The sequence below is a fragment of the Filicampus tigris genome, chromosome 3 (assembly GCF_054856515.1).
Source record: "Filicampus tigris isolate MCC_2025a chromosome 3, RoL_Ftig_1.0, whole genome shotgun sequence".
Classification (NCBI taxonomy): Eukaryota; Metazoa; Chordata; class Actinopteri; order Syngnathiformes; family Syngnathidae; genus Filicampus; species Filicampus tigris.
This window is the reverse complement of record NC_141219.1, coordinates 21,598,452-21,611,052: the sequence shown is the minus strand read 5'-3', so window position 1 is coordinate 21,611,052 and position 12,601 is coordinate 21,598,452. Positions and strand designations below refer to the sequence as shown.

At 40.0% G+C, this 12,601-nt stretch overlaps 1 protein-coding gene across 1 annotated transcript; it reads left to right on the top strand.

Annotated features, from left to right (window-relative positions):
- Positions 1-4,143: 4,143 nt before the first annotated feature.
- On the top strand, positions 4,144-12,146 carry psmd14 (proteasome 26S subunit, non-ATPase 14). The gene is made up of 11 exons (XM_086026888.1): positions 4,144-4,290; positions 6,110-6,165; positions 6,276-6,347; positions 7,334-7,453; positions 8,560-8,630; positions 9,367-9,517; positions 9,609-9,716; positions 9,968-10,042; positions 10,589-10,714; positions 10,990-11,052; positions 11,975-12,146. Exons 2-11 carry the CDS (start codon positions 6,118-6,120, stop codon positions 12,071-12,073), a joined length of 933 nt encoding a protein of 310 aa, XP_085883014.1. The 5' UTR covers positions 4,144-4,290; positions 6,110-6,117; the 3' UTR covers positions 12,074-12,146.
- Positions 12,147-12,601: the final 455 nt, after the last annotated feature.

Below are 12,601 nucleotides of genomic sequence, written 5' to 3'. Positions count from 1 at the left end.
TCACGCCCTGGACCAACGAAAGCTCTTTAAGCGTTGCACCAACAGTGGGACATGCCTCCCGCATTACATCGTGCCCAAGTCCCAATCAATCCAAAAGTCAAATCAGCTCTCTGCCTCTTATATCTTTATAAGTGGTTTGGCAGTGACTTTCAAATAAATTTTCAGTTTTTGACACATTTTTGGTCTGCCAGATAACCTCCCAGGGAATGCAATTTTGTGACAACCCACAGTCGTGAAACATCAGTAGTAGCCCTACATGAACACTCTATTCCATGTACGTATTAATTTGATAACTCCCATGTCATAGCCACATAGGGCGAAGTGCCCGCAGGTCCTTGTGTAGATTTAAAAAGTAAACCCAAATCATCGGTGTGTAGGGAAGCTCTTCAAAGCATCACAGACATTTCTCTCCCTTTCTCTCTGCTGGCTGGTGGGATTACGGGTTCATGCTGGTGTCATGTTACAAGCTTCTCGTGTTCCTCGAAAGCAGCACTCTTTCCAAATCAAATAATCAGCTGCAGCAGTCTTTGTTTAGAAGATTCCTTGTTCTTGTAATGGATTACAAATGTTCATTTAGTGACAGGAGAGGGGCCCACATGGTTTTTCCAAGCACATTTTTTAGACATAAAAGACATCGATGTCACAACCCTTTCTCCATTGTGCCAGTTCAAATGGGAGATATGGCCAATAGGTCAATTGATCTGCCTAATTTGGTGTCTTCAACAAAAAGCTTGCGAAATTACTTCCCCGCTGAGCAATGACATGAATGGGTTTTGAACTGAATAAATAGCAAACTGTCAACCAATCGCGTGCAGAGCTGAATTGAATGAGGTAACTCAGTCAGCAATAATGATTCAGCAAACACTTTGCTTGGTTCCTGCATTGTCTTGACCCTGATCAATGTATTGACAACACCTGTCAAATCCATAGTGAATGTACATTTTTAAGAGATCAATTCAATTTCAAGAAGCAACCAGCCCGCATTAAGGAAAACATTCACTAACGTAAAAGACAGATTGCTGAGTTGTATGGAAAGTCGTATAAGCATTTATCCTTGATATGCTGCCTAAAGAGAAAATCAACCCCCCCCCCCCCCCCAAAAAAAAAAAATTCGTATTAATATGCATTTGTGGAATATGAGATAAGCAACTCAGCCATTTTTAGCCATCTCAGGAGGCGGCCATTTTGTCACTTCTGTCGACTGAAAATGACACCACAGTACCCAGAGCTCAGGTAACGACCAATCACAGCTCACCTGTTTTCTGAAGCTGAGCCATGATTGCTCGTTATCGGAGCCCTGAACAAGTGTGATATCATTTTCAGTTGACATAATTGTCAAGTGGCTGCCCCCTGAGAATGGGTGGATTTTGCTATTCAACCCATATTCCACAAACACAATATTAATAGAACATCCATCCATCCATTATCGATACCGCTTCTCCTCACAAGGGTCGTGGGGCATGCTGGAGCCTATCCCAGCTGTCTTCGGGCAGTAGGCGGGGGACACCCTGAATTGGTTGCCAGCCAATCGCAGGGCACACAGAGTCAAACATCCGCACTCACAATCACACCTAGGGGCAATTTAGAGTGTCCAATCAACTTACCATGCATGTTTTTGGAATGTGGGAGGAAACCGGAGTACCCGGAGAAAACCCACGCAGGCACGGAAGAACATGCAAACTCCACACAGGGAGGCCGGAACCGGGATCGAACCCACGACCTCTGAACTGTGAGGCGGACGTGCTGACCAGTCGACCACCGTGCCGCCTTAATAGAACATATTCTTGAAAAAAAAATTGGGGTGTGACTTCCACTTTAATGTCCATGCACCTGTACAACCACACTCTTTGTCCTCACTATAGTAAGAAAAATCAGAACCCTTTCCGAATTACTACGGTACCGGGACTCTAAATAATAGTATCTTAGAAATGTTTTTCAACTACCGCCTTCTGTTACTGTATGGTATTTCTGAACATGCTAGTAGGAGGACAACTACATGTTAGAAGTGAGACAAACCTATTAGTAGGCATTTGGGTGCGACTTGAAAGGTCAAGGAAGCTACTATTGTTTTACACATGCCTATTAGTTGGGCCTAGTATGATTACTAGCACACAGTTGTTTAAAAGTAAGTTTTGAACGCACACTTGTAGGCCAAAAGTAGTACTAGTGGTGGAAAATAAATTTACAGTTAGGCACAGTTATTCGACCAGCGTGCCCTGGTCTAATAGTGCATTGAATTGTCTTACCAGTACTACTACTACTACTAAGCTATCCAATAATTGCTCAATAATAATTGAGCATTTAGTCTATGTCCTTGATATCCATCTTACTGCCTGCCCATGTACTTGTACACTCTGTACTCACAGTAGGACAACTTCAGCCGCCTTGTAGGAGAACTATGCATTACAAGGCATATAAACTGCACTGGTTGACAACTGTGTGCTACAAGTACTTCTAGTGACAAGTTCTACTAGTTAACATCTAGTGCCTACTAGTTGGGCCAAGACGGTGTTATTATAGCTATACATGCAGTAAGGAAACATCCGCAGCGTGTTTCAGAGACTACATGAATAATATAATAATACAAAGGATGCTAGCCCATTGTGGAGCTCAAATGGCCATTGAAAGTAATAAATTGTACGTGAGGGAAGCACATCCTGGCGGGGATGGCTGAGTGCTGAGGTAGCAGGAGGTCCCATGGGTGTGGAGAGGGAGGGACTGAGGAATGTGGACTAGTTGTTCTCTTTCATCATCCGCAGCGTAAGTGAGGAATGTAGGTCCCAGTCAAGAGCTCAGCTTGCCAGCAGACCTGTCTGGTAGGACTTTTTAGCAGTGAAGTGCCACTGCTGGCTGGATTGTGGAACTAGTTATTTTTCAGCAAGGACAAAAGGAAACACTGAAGCTTTTTGAACAAGCTCACTGGTTCTGCGGTTTAGTGTGGGGTTTGTGACTCCTTGGGGATAGTGTAATGCTTTTAACTTGGAAAAGCACTCAAGGAATCTAAAGTCATACAGTAAAGCCTTGTTTGTCACGGGGGACTCAGAGAGAACCCATGTAATGTAAATGTAAATGTAAATGTAAATGTGACCCCAAAATCCAAACTGCACACAGAAAGGCCTAAACTGGGATCCAAACCCATAAACTTCCTCAAACCCACAAACTTCAACCAATTAAAAAAGATTAAAATTTCAACAGTAAAAAAACCCAAAACAAAACAAAACAAAAACTGGACATCTGAGGAATTAAGTTCCACATTCCATAAATGATTACTTTTCCCAGAATTCCACATTTCTCATGCAAGAAATATCTACTAAATGAAGATGTTCCAAATTCCAAATATTCAGCTCATTCACAACACTTTGGGAACGCTTTTCCCACATTCCATGAATTCATCGCATTCCCCAAATTCCCCACTTTTCACATGAACATTGCACATGAATTTTGGAGCTATTTTACACAGTTAAATTGTCCTTCCACATTTCTAGACTGATTTAAATAAATCCAACTTCAAGTCTCTCACATTTTACATTTCAAATTTTCTACAATTCAATGAATTCTAAAGCGTTTCAGATCAGCTTCAGATTTTCAGCATTCGTGCACAATTTCAACAGAAATTGTATTCTTCAAACATGAGGAAGACATAAACAAAATCCTAACCCCCCCTCTCCCCGCAAAAATAAATTGGTGATTTCATACTAATTGATCTATTGATATTTTAGTTGTGTATCAAGCAGGAAGGAGTAGGAACAAGGTGATTGGGGGAAGGGAGGAGCCATATTAGGGGGTACTCAAGAGCTATTTGGGAGTTGTAGATTATATTTAGGAATCATTTTTACTACTTCTACAGTTATATTTTTTAATTTAAAAAAATGTTTCTGTATTTTGTGCATGTATTATTTTAATTTTCCCGAGGGGGGCAGAAAATGGCCTCCAATTCTGGAATGACCCCAATTAATATAACACTATATCATTGGCGCTTCAGCTCTTAAGCATTCAAATTTTATTATTTTGCCAGCTGGACCCTTCCCCCAGGCCTCGCATGACCACATATAGAGTAACAAACAGTACTGTATATAAAATGGATGATTACGCTCAGTCCTTGCACACTTTAATGTGGATTTAGCGTCCTCGTGTGTCTCACTTCCGTAATTACATTAAGGAGTTGGTGACGTCATTGTGCGACGGAAGTTGTTCTACATTAAACCTCATTCTGGCTGATTCATGGTAGCCAGTCTGGAAGATTCACGTTTGCGTGTTAAAACAGCCTTCGAAAGCTAGAAAACAAAAAAGGTACGTAAATGTAGGCCAAATGGTGGTCATTTGTATGGTTATGTATGATACTCGGCGAGGCGGGATTATTGTATATAATTTGTTGCTGCCTTTTGGAAGATGACACTGTCACAAGGCTAGCGTCATGGGAATGCTAACAGGACGCTAGCCTCAATTGGAGCTATACCTGGTTACTTGAATGGTAGAGCGATCAAATGAAATATATTGTAATGTTTAACATAGCTGTATTGGGACCTAAAAGTTCCAAGTACAACGCGTGGTTGTCCAGCCATTGATGCGGCTAAATTAGTCAAGTAATGCTAAGTAATCATAGCGGTCAACCAATCGCAGAGTGAAAGTTTTCTTCTACATATACAGTGGATGTCTGCTTTCTCTAGTCCGTGAAGGTAAGAACTTTGACAAAGCAGCAAAATTCACACAAAACTCTTTTACTGTATTAATAATACACGAAAAAGAGACTTACATAGAACAGCACTGAGAAGTGGAACTAAAATGAATATAAATCTAACCTAAGTAAGAAAAACAATGTTTTTACGCAGTAGTAATACATAGTTTACTTATGCCAAAGTGGGAGTTCGGCAAAGTGGGAGTTCGATCACAGTGATAGTTAATGATCCAATGTTTATATTACATACAGTTTGTGCGGTGTATGAAAGTGTTAATGAATAATCTGTTGTCATAATATTGCACATTGAAAGTCTTCCTTAATCTACTAGATAGCCCATTCTACTAACACTTGTAAGATTTACTGACTTTAATTTTTGATATCCATTCAACAGTATTAGAATTTTATCATTAGGGCAGCAATTTACGATTATTTGAATAATTGATTAATCTGTCAATTATTTGTATTTATTTTAATCGATGAATTGGTCAAAAACATCTGTTAATGTCTGTCTATTTATTCAAGAACAGAAGACATTATTTCAGATGGCCAGCGCAGAAAACGCTCAAACAAATTAATTATGATTCAGTTACTGGTTGTCCGTGACATGTCAGAAAATAGGCAAAAATGTTAAACATTGTTTTCCAAAGTGGTGGTCGTTATCTGAGCCCCGAGCAACTTCGGTGTCATCTTCAGTTGACAGAAGTGACAAAATGCCCGCTCCCAGCAATGGATAAAAGTGGGAGCATTTTGCTGCTTAATTTATATTCCACAAACTCAATATTGATCAGAATGCCGTATTTCAACTAGAGGGCCTCCACAAACTCAATAGTAATCAGAATGCCGTATTTCAACTAGTGGCCCTGCATAGAACATATTCAGGGGAAATAATATGTTTGGCTTCGCTTCACCTTCAAAACACAGTATAATGAAAAAAAAGTTTTCTACTTCACGGATGTTAACTTATTGCGGGTTATTTTTTTAACGTAACCCCTGCGATAAACGAGCAACCACTGCACTCAAAAACGATTAATCAATTATCTAAAATAATTATAGATTAATTTGATCATCGATTAGTTGTCAATTAATTGATTAATTGTACACCAAAAGTATGTTAGCGCTAAATCTCAAAGTGATGGCTGAAATAAACTCTCCTATCTGTAGGATTTTATGATTGGCAGATTTCACATTGTCAAATAGCATTCTGCAAGAGAATGGCAATTTTATTTTATTTTATTTTTAGATTTTTGCTAAAAAGTACATTTTTCTGATAGGAGGTTTTGCCTCATGTTGTTTATATGCATAATAGGCATAATCCAAATCATGTATTTAATTTCACCAGTGGTGAAAACATTTTTATTTATTTATTTTTTTAATGTGGTTATATTGAATCATGTAAAAGTCAAGCTTAACATTTTGCGTCATTGTCAACAGATCGTGACATGGACCGTCTCTTGAGGCTTGGTGGTGGAATGCCAGGTCTTGGCCAGGTAACACAGTCGAAATTGTTATAAAGACATAATTATAGATGCCTCAAAACTTTTTAACGACATTTTAGTTAAATCCCCCGATTGATTTTCCATCTGCTTTATTTGATCAGGGCCCCCTGACAGATGCACCAGCTGTGGACACAGCAGAGCAAGTCTATATTTCATCACTGGCACTGCTCAAGGTAGACCCCAACTACAGTTGTACCTTGACTTATGAGGAGAATTTGTTCTGTGACCATGCTCTTAACTCGGATGTGGCCATGGGCCGAGATTCTGACTGTATGATAACCATGAACAAAAGTATCATGGTATGAAAATTACAGCTCTAAAATCTCCTTTTCTAAAATATTGTATTAAATAAAACTTTTTGATTTGTTTTACCCATTTGACACACTCCTTATTTTTAAACAAAATATAGCTTATTTGGTACATTAAGTAAGTATGCTGGTGTTTGCACAATGTCTAAGGCTATGCTCACTCTACAGGTATCAGATTTTTTTTTCATGCAGTGTACTGTGAACACAACAGTACATTTGGGATTACCCCCCTTATTCAGATGCTGTCTTGGGCCTCTTTTGTATGCGGCTACTGGCTATAAATCGTATATGTATGTGATAGACGTTTGTGAAGTTGTCGTGGTAAAAGCTTAAAAGACTGCAAGTCAAAGTGTTTTTTGTAAGTTAATAACTGGTGTCGCGGGAAATTATCCAATGACAATTATTAGTTAATTTATTTATGCCAACCATGTATAGTAACAGGCAAAACAATAAAATGTTCTTCCACTAGGTGACACAAGGTACATAATGACCCTGTATCGCCACCTTTTGTCAATCGTTTTGCTAAGTGGTGTGCCTTTTTTCTGATGTGAAATATGTGCCTTGGCTCAATAAAGGTTGAGAAAAACTGGCCTAGCCTATAAGACCAAAACATGTATGTATAATAAATGATATTGTTTTTGTAATACATATTAGTTTATTTCTTGTTTGTTTAAAAAAAAATACACAGGAAGAGCACCTTGAAAAATAATCATATATAAAATCACAATATTGAGGGGAGGAAAAATTGCAATTACATTATTTTTCTAAATAATTCAGCTTTACCATATATCTGCATGTGTTTTAACATTGCTTTGTACTTTTGTATGATCTCGTCATTTTTCCCTTGTTAGATGTTAAAGCATGGCCGTGCGGGTGTACCAATGGAAGTCATGGGATTGATGCTGGGAGAGTTTGTTGATGACTACACAGTGCGAGTGATTGATGTGTTTGCCATGCCCCAGTCTGGAACGGTATGCATATTTTAAAATTTACATTCTGATTCTGCACTCCAAGCATGTACTCTGAGAAAAAAAACAAATGTTGTAATGACTTACTTGAGTGTCCAGTTTGTTCCAGTTTTCAAATAAAATTTACAACGGGAATAATGGAAATTGGGAAAATTATTTCCAGGTCAAACTGTCACCACTATCAAGTGTAAATCAACTATAGTAAAATACATTAAAGACAATGGAGTGTCAAGTATATGTTACGTGGCAAATGAAGTTACACAACTCACTATTTAGCAATTCAAAATGTGGGTTACACACATACTGATTTTTAACTCCTCATCCGATTCTTAAAATGTGAGGGACCCACATGACAAAGGTAGAAAAAAAACAAAAAACAATTTGTGTGCTTACTGCTCTCTATTAGTGGTGTACTCCAGATGACCAACACAGCACATCACACAGACGAGCATATCTGTCGTAGTACCAAGACTGACCTGTGTGAGGCAGCCTGGTACCACATGGCATCCAACTGCTGGAAAGTACAAAAACAAGGAAGCAGTAGCAATGCAAGAAGAAATAGAAGAAGCTAAGCTGTGGTGAACTTTTTGAGCAACTTTTTGATATCTTGGTTTCCAATTTTAGATCCACTTTGTCCTCACTACTGAGAGACACTTCAAGTGTACTTGTGGAATATTAAATAAATATTCAAATGACCTGCCCTGAAGCCAACTACTGCTCTGAATTATGAATGGAAAGTGTTTATTCAACATCATGGATATCCATCTTAAGGGTTATGTACTCGTATGCTCTTTGTCCTCACTAGTCGGACAACTTTGGCATATCAGTAGGACAACTGCAAGTTAGAAGTGAGGCAAATAAACGGGTCGGGTCGGCCTTGGACTCGGGCTTGGGTTTAAGATTTTACCTCTAATACTAGTACACGAACCTTAAGATGGATATCGAGGGTACCTAATACATGTTCAACTGGATCGCAATCAAGCAAGTTGAACATATGTTTTCATTTATAAATCAGCACACTAGTAGAATACTGAATAAATGCTGGAATTTGGAAGTTCAGTGGTATGTACCAAGAATGTTAACGTGTCAAACTGTGTGTTGCCTCACAGGGTGTGAGTGTTGAGGCAGTGGACCCTGTGTTTCAAGCCAAGATGCTGGACATGTTGAAACAGACTGGCAGGTAAAACATTGTACACTGACAATGCCTAAGGATGGTCTCTTCGACGCCCACCGAAAAAAATGTTTAGAATTACACATGCAGGTCACTTGATGGTGGCAAAGCATTACTTTTGTTTAAATGAAGCTCCTCAACTGTCCAACATAGTTCTTTGGGACCAGGATGCCACAAGATGGCAGCAAAGCAATACTTTTATTGGGTTGACCTGACCAAAAAACCGCAAAAAGATTCGTTTTTCAGATGATAACGGAAGATAGGTTCCCAAACAAATCCATAAATGCCAAATCGCTAATGTGCAGGGGTTCACTATACTCTCTTTGTAAGTGTTGCTGCTCCATGTTGGTTAAAATAGCAGATGATTGATAATTCCCGTCCCATCTTCGCTCCCTTCTGTTAGCCCTCCCATGGCACTTTTGCATTATGTAAGCATTAGGCTAGCAGACATTCGTTCGGCAAAATGATGATTTTTGTTTGGCGTTTAAATATACAATGTTCAGTTGTCTCCAAGTGGGAGTGATAAACAACAGGAAACAAGTTTGCTCTGCCTTTTATTGGGAGGCGCTGAGGAATACTTGGTGTCTTTTACTAACATTAAAACTATTTTATCTTTTTTTTTTTTTTTCGTGGTCTTTCCATATTACAAAGTTTTTATCAGTATATTCCCCGCAAAAATTGGAAGTCCACTGCTTCACTTAGTGTATTTATTGAACTGCACACCTTGCTGTTGACTGCTCATCAGGCCCGAGATGGTCGTGGGTTGGTATCACAGCCATCCTGGTTTTGGCTGCTGGCTGTCCGGTGTGGACATCAACACGCAGCAGAGCTTTGAGGCGCTGTCGGAGAGAGCGGTCGCCGTGGTGGTAGATCCCATTCAGAGTGTCAAAGGAAAGGTGGGCGTGCATTTTCAGAGATTTATGCAACATCAGTGGTTCGTTTTAAAATGTCTTTGATTTGATTCCCCTTCCGCCGTTTCCTCGACAGGTTGTCATTGACGCCTTCAGACTGATCAATGCCAATATGATGGTGTTGGGTCATGAGCCAAGACAAACCACATCAAATCTGGGGCATCTGAACAAACCCTCAATCCAGGTAATGTGACACTTTCAATCTTTTGTTCCAATGAAACCAGATAGAATACAGTATGTAGTGGGTGTGATTGGTTTCATCAGAATTGAGAAAGATAAATGACCAGCACCCGCACAGCTGAGTCAACACTGTTTGCCGGATCAGTAGTCCTGACTTTTATTGATTCCGTCGTCTAAGCGCGATTCTCAGAATATTGATGTCCGGAATTCCTGTTCGTACAGTATCCATTAATCTCAAGTTTTCTCGAATTGTAGGCTCTGATTCACGGACTCAACAGACACTACTACTCCATCACCATTAATTACAGGAAAAATGAGTTGGAGCAGAAGGTAAGAATCTCCTATTAGTGAACCTCCTTTTATTGCTGGGATATGTTCCAGACCCACTGGCAATAAGTAGTCAAAATCTGCACTATAGAGAGACAATCTAAGCAACTATTTTTGTAGTTTTATATCCCCATAATCATTTTACAGTTTGAAACTTATTAACACATACTTTTTAAAGTTTTCTCAAACTATTGCATGCAGCATTACTCACGGGAATAGATTCTTTCTGTTCTATGTGAACAACTGTAACTGGAGTTGGGTGGGACAAGCTGAAAGTCACAACAATTGGGCATCTTCTCTGCCTCATTTTCCCATTCTTAATTATGCTGATTTTTTTTTTCTTTAGCAGAGGTTGGTGCTGCCCAGTGGCACAAACTTGTACAACACTGAAGGCATACAACTCGAAATTTAGACTTGCAGAATAGAAAAGAAAATGTTGTAACACACAAAATTTGCAGTATACCAAAATGAATGTGCCGCAATCAAGTGGGGTTTCACTGTAGTAATGTTTTGCTAGCAACATGAGAAACATGAGTGACTGTCCTGTAGATGCTGCTCAACTTGCATAAGAAGAGTTGGATGGAAGGTCTGACCCTGCAGGATTACAGCGAGCACTGCAAACTCAATGAGACCATTGTCAAGGAAATGCTGGAGCTCGCCAAGAACTACAACAAGGTAGCAATCCTTTCGTTCCGCTTGAAGCGTGAAACTGGATCAGTCGTCAAGTGTCGTATACGCTGTGATTTTATAGTAGAAATGAATTATGAACGTTGATGCAAGACCACTCAAAACAAAAGCAATTACTCTATTATCTTAAAATGAACTGGAAAATTGTCTAGTATCAAGGCAAAGCGCAAATTTCACCAATTGTCACACAAGCACAGACACATATACAGTACGGACACATTGCTCAACAAGTTGTTCGTGTCGCTGTTGCGTTTCCATCTCAGGCTGTCGAAGAGGAGGATAAAATGACACCAGAACAGCTGGCCATCAAGAATGTTGGAAAACAGGTAACATTTACAGTTCTTCATCAACTCTTTGCACGCCATTCGAGAAGATGGAATTACTGTGTCGGTCTGATACAAATTGGCAGAGCTGGGCACTTGACCTTTTTTTGCCGGTCCGGCCGCGACCCTCCACCCTTGACCTAGGTGCCCTTCCGGCCGCGCCCCCCCCCCGCTCTTATTCATAAAAATTATCACGCCCCGCCCCGTTCCGCCCCCCCCCAGAAAAAAAAAGTGTCAGTGATTGATGCCTCCGCGGGAGAGATACAAATGGAAGAGGCTTTTTAAGGATCATTAGCTGGCTAATTTACTATGCAAACCCGCTGTGCACACGCTTGAAACTGGTACTTTACTACTTACCCAACGGCGTGTGCTTACTTCCATTGCAAGCCCCGGGGTTGGTTTTGTCGTATTGTATAATTATTTGGGTTCAACAGACGGCCAGAAGTCGCAGTCAACAAGTTACTTATTTATTTTGCACACTTTCCCTCCTTCACGGCCTTCAAAATAAAAGCATACCAGCAAACCACTATACAACAGCAGGTTTGCTACGGCAAATTTCCGGAAGTAGGGAAGAGTGTGCGTGGCATGTGTCGCAGACCTGTCCGGCCCAGGGACGGACTGCCCAGCTCTGCAAATTGGACTTATAAGATGATGTTAATTTAGATGGTAAAGGTCCTTCAATTTCTCAGGCTACCACACCAGCATAACATGGTTTCTGAAATCTTGAAATTTCACCCTAAAGCCTCACGTTTGTGATCAGGATAACACGAGTACATTAGTGTAATTTGAAAGTGTCTTGGTGTCTCTCAACTAAACTGTGAATGTCATGTACAGTAATTGCATTAGACAGAATGTGCCACACGGACTCTTAATGATTGGTGGTAAATAAAATGAATGTTTCCTTCTCCCTTTTCCTCTCCTGCAGGATCCCAAGAGGCACTTGGAGGAGCACGTAGATGTGTTGATGACATCTAACATTGTTCAGTGCCTCGCTGCCATGTTGGATACCGTCGTTTTCCAGTGACGACTCCTGTTTATATCTGTTAATATTACACCCGTTTTTCTTTTATATAAAATAAATGTTATGTACGAAATGATGACTGCCTTTATCCTTATTTGGAGGTCCTTCAATTACTTACCTTTTAAAAGAGTTGTTTTTTTCTGTGCCAAACAGGTTGTGGTTTTTCATTCAAGCTCATTACAAATCATTTGCTCTTGAATAACTTTGAGACTTCATTCATCCCACTACTTGTGCCACTTTTGGTTACTAATACTCAATTAAATCTTAAATATCTTGACTTTTGTATTGGCCCATGCACTAGTCATGCTATTCGTCCTCACTAGCAGAGCTGGGCATTTTACTAAAATTCCCCAGTCCGTTTATCGCCTGCAGCCGGGGTAGCCTTCCGCCTTCCATTTATCCGGAACAAATAGTAATCACCCATAGGCCGGTCCGCCTATCATTTCAAACCGGTTTCCGTCTACAAACTTCGACCTACTCCACTTGCAAAAAACGATTGCTAGTAGGACAATTGTTCTAGTGTGCCCTATT